The sequence below is a fragment of the Schistosoma mansoni genome, chromosome 1, assembly GCF_000237925.1.
Source record: "Schistosoma mansoni strain Puerto Rico chromosome 1, complete genome".
Taxonomy (NCBI): Eukaryota; Metazoa; Platyhelminthes; class Trematoda; order Strigeidida; family Schistosomatidae; genus Schistosoma; species Schistosoma mansoni.
This window is the reverse complement of record NC_031495.1, coordinates 65277351-65284536: the sequence shown is the minus strand read 5'-3', so window position 1 is coordinate 65284536 and position 7186 is coordinate 65277351. Positions and strand designations below refer to the sequence as shown.

At 30.5% G+C, this 7186-nt stretch overlaps 1 protein-coding gene across 1 annotated transcript in view; it reads right to left on the bottom strand.

Annotated features, from left to right (window-relative positions):
• The window catches only part of Smp_000755 (family M13 non-peptidase homologue (M13 family)), a gene marked incomplete at its 5' end in the record, with an annotated part of 71888 nt that extends 68095 nt beyond the window's left edge, over window positions 1-3793 (bottom strand). Inside the window, one exon of the mRNA XM_018795226.1 lies at window positions 2759-3793. Within this exon, the coding sequence (XP_018649560.1) occupies window positions 2759-3793 (1035 nt within the window). The remainder of the gene's footprint in view (window positions 1-2758) is intronic.
• Window positions 3794-7186: the final 3393 nt, after the last annotated feature.

Genomic DNA, 7186 nt, shown 5'->3' with positions numbered 1-7186 from the left:
TTTAGTTAAGTGAATAAGGAAACTTCTTAAAGTAATTTTTACCAAATACGTCATCAGTAACATGTGTTTAGTTGATCTGTTAAGTAGCTCTCATAATGTGAGTAAATTTGATATATTAGTATTCTGTTTCAAACTATATTAGAAAAATAGATGAATATCTTTTTCGATTAAATCATTTTAAATGACTGTTTAGCTCAATTCAATTCAAGAAGTAAACACTAATTTGAAGTTTATTCACAAAATGAAGGTGATGTTGAACATAATTATGTAAACAACTCCAAGAAGAAATCCCAACTTTCTGTAGAGAAATCATGACTTACATTTGAAGTATAAATCATTGAATGTTAGCTTATTGGTTTAAGAATTAGTATTGATGAGAATTACCATACTAGAACGAAAGATTCGTTCACTGTAGTTTAGGTTCTAATGTTTTTATGGTTGGGGTCATTTTGTTATTCAAATTACAGATTGCATATAAGCATTATTTATTATTAGCCAGTTAACATCAATTTTAAAGCCAGATTCGAAGGAGTGTAGATAATTTACTAATACATCAAAACTAAACATTTATAATTAATCAGAAGGGGATTTGTGGAGATTTCAGTATATTTCAAAGTTGAAATCATGAGTTAATTGAAGCTAGACCACTATCGAAAACAAACCTGGAAGCACTGGACGGCCGTTTCGTCCTATTATGGGACTCCTCAGCAGTGTGCATCCATGATCCCGCACTCGCGAGATTCGAACCCAGGACCTACCAGTTACGAGCCAGAGCCCTTAACCGATTAATTAATAATTTCAGTAACCTGTAATCTTTTGTTTATCCTTTTTGACAAATTCTTGAACATCTAGAATGAATTAGTAGGATTTTCTCAACGATAGGAAACAATCAATTTAGTTAGTAGAACTTATTAACTTCAAAAATCATTGATCAGTCCGTGCTCAATTATTCTGTACTAGGCCATTCAGTACTTTCAGATTTTCAATGGTGATCTAGCTTAGATCAACTTATGAATTCAACTTTATACATGTCATCTTTCTGAATACCTTTGATTGGACATTCACTATCTACTCAGAATGAAAATACCAAAATTATTTATATCAGTTTTAATTCAATTTTTCTCTACTCATCTGATTGTTTATTATTTAGATAATCATAAACGGTTTCATTATTATATTTATTCCTTAATCTAAAATTGACTATGAAACTAAAAGAATGATTTTGTCTGAAATTTTACTCATTGTAAAATGTATCATGATTTGATGTTCAGTCAAAATGGATTTATATTAATAGTCATTATCACTCTATGCAATACTATCTGATCAATTCATATCAGAGATATTTTACCATAAAATACTGAAACAGATTTTAGAACATGTTTTTGCATTTGTGATAAATAATAACTCTGGTGTCTCTAGTTTAATATCATGTTCCCTCGTGTTTCACTGTCAATTCCTTATTCTAGATTAATTATTGTAAAGATTTTGGATTCCACTTTTCTTAGAGCAGATTTTAATGTGATTTCCTTTGCTTTTAAATGGGTTTGATGATTATTATCTAGTTAACTAATACTAATCAGTTTTTTAATGTTTACCGACAATAATATTTGTGATTGTTTTTAAGAAGAAATCCACTAAGATTACTTTTAAAAACGTTTAAGGTTTTATGCACCTTAGAATAATCTATCAAGTGTTCAGGGGCAACTAAGACTTAAACATACAGAAGAATAGATTCCATTTAAAATGTGATAAGTTACAAAAGTAACTGTAATTTAATGCCAAAAACACAAAATCTATTTATGTCTTACTTTGAGAGGAAATTTTTCGCATGCAAATAAAGTCGGAAAAACTAAAAAACAACAACAACAGTACTGTACAATGAAGGTAGCGTGTGACAGGATTATCAATAATATTGAAAATATGTGATTCCATTAATTTTTCAGTTTCACAACATACTTATGTCAATTATTAAAACCTAAAGCATAAGATCATTGAAAAGAGGAAATCAATAAATTCTTTGATAATCAACGTTTCTTCTAATAAACCTCTTTTAAAACATACCAGCTGTCAATTTGATAGAACTGACATAACTTTTTTTTAATAATAATAATTAATGGCTTTATTCAATATTATAATCTGGTACAATATAGAATTCTCAGCACGAGTTATTTCAACAAGTTTTTTTACCAAAAAAAAACACAAAACAAAAAAACCCAGTAGCTACTGCGCCACCACAGGTCTTTTTATTGTTTGATCGATCCTGACGATAGATATTAAGATCACGTAATGATACTAGGCAATCATCCTGTAAGTCAGTCAACCAAGATTCTTGAATTGTGATGACATCACAATTACGATACATGTTTTGACTTAGCAGAAATTGGAGATAGTCCACCTTGTTAATTAGAGATCGACAGTTAGAGTTAAGCAGCTCGGGAATCGACATTTGATTAATGTTTATTCTCTCTAAAGCATATTGCCAAACACCACAATGTCTCTTATTGTACTTGTTTGTAATTTTTGCAGCGAAAGGACGTAAGCTTTTCATAAACGCGCCTGTATAGGTTATGCGATCAAGAGACATAATGATAGGTTAAAACCAATTTTTAAAAAACCCAGATAACTTGTTGAAATATTTAGATGGCAGAAACAGCTAGCCCAGGGATTCAAGCAGGCCGCCAAAAAAAACTTACACATCTTTTTAAATTATATATTTATATCATATTTTCAATCATAAAACTATACTCTCTAAACTTACGTATAATCGTGGTTTTTTAATTGGACTTGTGTATATATGAAAATCAGCAAATGTTGGTACATTAAGTTGAACTTGTAAATGTTTAATTGAATCCATCCATGACCAGTTTTTTGCCATATAAAATTGTTGAGTTAAATATGAATCCCAAAATAAACGTTTTGGCCATGCTGATGTTTGATTAACTATATTAGCACCGGTTTCATTTGATGCATTTCTATCTAGTAGCCATATTCCATTTAAAAGTGGTGCAACTTTTTTCATTAATGGATGTGCACCAAGCCAATTTCTTAATGAAGTTGAAGTACATGAATCATAAAATTGGGCAACTTTATATTTGGCCGAATTATATTGTCCATATGAATTTTCATAAATATTACGTAACGAGTTAATAATTGCATGTACATTAATTTCAGTTAAATGTTCAATCATAGGTCTGTCAAATCTCAACAATCGTCGACTTCGACCACTTTTGAAATAATCTTGTATAGTATCTTTACCAAAAGCGCTTGCAACAACACGATGAGCTTGTACAGCTGGTTGTTCAGCATTTTGATCTGGATGAAATGGGGGATAATAAGAACCGCATGCATACTGAAAAAAGTTTTCACATGGTGATATTGTTTTGTTCATATGTGAAACAATTGAACTGGATGATATCAGACATTCTTTTGTATAGCATTGATTTCGATTTTTCCACAATTCATTCTGTTCACGTTTCCAATAAACTAATACTAATATGACCATTATAAATAATAAAATTGGTCCAATAATTGAAAAGAAAAATTGAAAACGTTTAAACATATCATTTAGTTGATTACTATGATGTACAGGTATTTTACGTTGTACTGAATCAACCAGTGATGTTTTCATATTATTTACACGTTCCCATAGGTAATGCTTTTTATCCGTAGTTGTTTGAGGTGTATTAACAATGGAAATACCCTCAGTGTTATCACTAAATACTTGATATTTAAAATTTTGTCCAAGATTTAAAGAATTTGTTGGTGAAATTGATTTGGTCTCAGTGGATGTCATGTTTGAAAACAATTTGAGTTGTTAAAAGATACGTAATTTTAGGTATTTGGTGAATGTAAATTTTTTTGGAAGGAAAATATAAGTTAAACAAATCTATCAGTATACTGAATGTTTATAATCGTCGGGCACTGTTACTAAGATAATGAAAATATTAATCATAGTGACAGAATTACTGTTTATATATACTACTAATTTCCAGCACTCTATGTACTCAAAATGTGTTTGTTATGTGCAGACTTACTTAAAGACTTAAACATACATATACATAAACATGTACATATACTTAATGGACATGTATTTTAATCAGTGATATTATTTAGAGTCAGAGTAATCGTTTTTTTTTTTGTGCAAACAATGAACACTTTGATTGGATAATGGAATTGACTCGAATAATGACCGATAAACAACAACAACAACTTACGAGTTGAAAAATATAATCAGAATAGAATTATTTAAATGAGTTAGTCTATAACCAACAACAACCATAATAAAATTTAAAAAAAAACAAACACAATTTTGCTGATATAAACTAAGAAATCAACCTAGACAAACAAACCGTCATTTACTAGTTGATTATGTAAAGTTGATTAAGTAAAATAGATATGACTTATGATGATCACAATTAATCTCATACACACAGAATGTAGTAATTTATGCATTGATAACAGTTTGACGGAATAATAAAAGTACACATATTAGCAATTCAGTTTATTGAATTAATCTCAAATCTGTTTATATATGAAAGAGTTTTTTTAGAAAAAAATAATCAAAAATCTTTATATTTTATGAAAAACTACTAGTTAAAATTAAAGATTAATTTATATTAAGCAAATATTGTTTATACATTAGAATGTGGAACTCTTCAGAAGTGCGATCCCGCCATGTGAGATTCGAACCCAGGACCTATCAGTCAAATCTCGCGAGGCGGGATTTCTTGTGAGAAGCAGTAACCAGTGGAGTTCAACCAGGTCTATTGGGAGATATCAACTCACTGAGGACATTGGTGAATGGATGTTCAATTTCGTGGATTGGTTGGAGTTAGATATAAACACCATGGGATGCCGGCTCAGTGGTCTATCGGTTATGTGCTCTGGCGCGAGACTGGTAGATCCTGGGTTCGAATCTCGCTCGTGAGGCGGGATCGTGGATGCGCACTGATGAGGAGTCCCGCAATAAGACGAAACGGCCGTCAAGCAGTGCTTCTAGGTTTTCCATGGTGGTCTAGCTTCAATTAATTCATGATTTCAACCGTTAAAATTACTATAATATCCACAAAACCCCTTCTGACATTACAATGTAATAGAAATTGAATTCAACATTTGAAATTTTGATAAAGAATATTTTATAATTTATATTATTCATTCTCATGGATACTTCTAATAATGATTGAGAATAATTATTCTGCGATATCGATATATTTCTATTTTCATAAAGTATTCTGAGTCTAAGATCTGAGTCGAAATTTTATAAATATTCGTGTTGTTCCGTTGTACCATTTAAACTTGAATTAATGTTAATTTGGTCATTTATTCTCTGAAGAAGTGACTTACACTGAGTCACGAAACGTCAGAAAATCTAATTTTTCTACTCATTAGGACATTACAAATATATTAATTTTTTTATAACGATCGACCTAATGCTCAATTTATTCAAAATCATTAAATCGAAACTTGGTAATGATACCTACGAAATTTTATAGCTTGAATTTTAAATATTTTTCTTACGAAAGGTCCATAATGACCATCGAAAATCATTTATACTATACTTTGAAATATTTTTATACCCGGTAAACGACTGATAAATAATGAGCTCTAGATAGTTATTTGATTCTAGTATGGGAATTCTGAGTAGTAAACACTGAAAAATCTTTCAGGGAGTTAACCAAAAATATATAGGTCTGTTAACGATCACGTTATTTCAAAAGCAAAGAATCAAAGTCCAATGTTTCATACTGAGTTATTAAGATTTATGCAACACGTTTAGTCGGAAAAGTTGAAGCATACGACAGAAAATCTTGCTTTAATGTTTTGTACTGGTTGGCATTCATCCACAACGTGGTGTACTTGTATTTTCGAGTAGACTGATGATCCCTAGTGGGCCTGAACTCATGTTACTGGGTTTCATAGCCTGAGATTTTACCAATGAGCTATTTGGGTCGCAACTAAACTCCCGTAAGACTTAGATATTTGGATTTGACTGATAATTAAATGGTGACATATCATATTTATGTAGTCTAATCGCAAATATTGCTTGATTCTCTATGAAATACATTTTTAATGGAATAGAATTACACAGTGAGTACTTTTATGATGACTATTTCAGTTAGGAATTCCCCTAGATATACTGTTTTACAAACTGTGTGGTTTTATTTACTTTCAATCAAAGTGTAAGGAATCATATATATATATATATATATATATGCAGAAAACTGTATTGTAAACAAAGATGGATTGTGGCTACCAGGACGCGCGTTTCGTCCTATTTGGGATTCGTCAGCTATATCGAGGCAATACGCACAGTATGCACACATGCACACATGCCAATTAGAAACTGACCAGTTGCAGTCTTAAAAACATCAATGGAAAGATCCAAACAAACAATACTAAGTAAAGAAAACTGTATTTCTTGTAATTACCTACTTTTCGTTATTTTGACCTAAATATCTGTAATTTAGAGGATATATGAATATTAAGTAATTGATTTAAGTTTTTCAACTTATATTCAGGTTATTTTATGTTATTTTCTTTCTTAAACCACTTGTCTGATCAAATTCAAAGTCAATAAAAGAATTGGAATGTAAGCTTAAAAGTTAGGGCATTATAAGAAAATTTATATCAGTAAGGAAAAATCAAATCAAATGATAAAGTAGTGAATAAATTTTGGACAGTTACCCGTAAAAATGGTTGTAAATATATTAGAGAATACATTTGAGCTAGCGTTTACAACATTCATATCAACTACTTGTAAGTCTAGTCAATAAATATGATGTGAAGATTCAAACTAATATTACACGCTAGAACTAAGGTTATCAAGTTCATTTTCCATACAGAATATTGTTAATCTGTAATGGTATGAGATTACGATAAAAGTGGCGTTTACCAACGGTTGTCGAGGCATTATGCTTTATTTTTCCATAGAAAATATCACCTAAACATATGCTGTTTGATAGAAGTAAGAAATAATATCTGGGCTTTATTATTTAGTGCTTCGTAAATGACACGGAGACTTGAAATTCTTAGAAAACATATGGAATGATTAGTTCAAAATCCTTCTCTTGTGGTTTTGGCCTGAGTACTTGTCTCAGAAAAGTCGTTATGTAATGCACAAAGTGATAAACGGGTTTAAAGTGGCTCAATTGTTCATCGGATAAATATTTGCTTTAAATCACTTCGA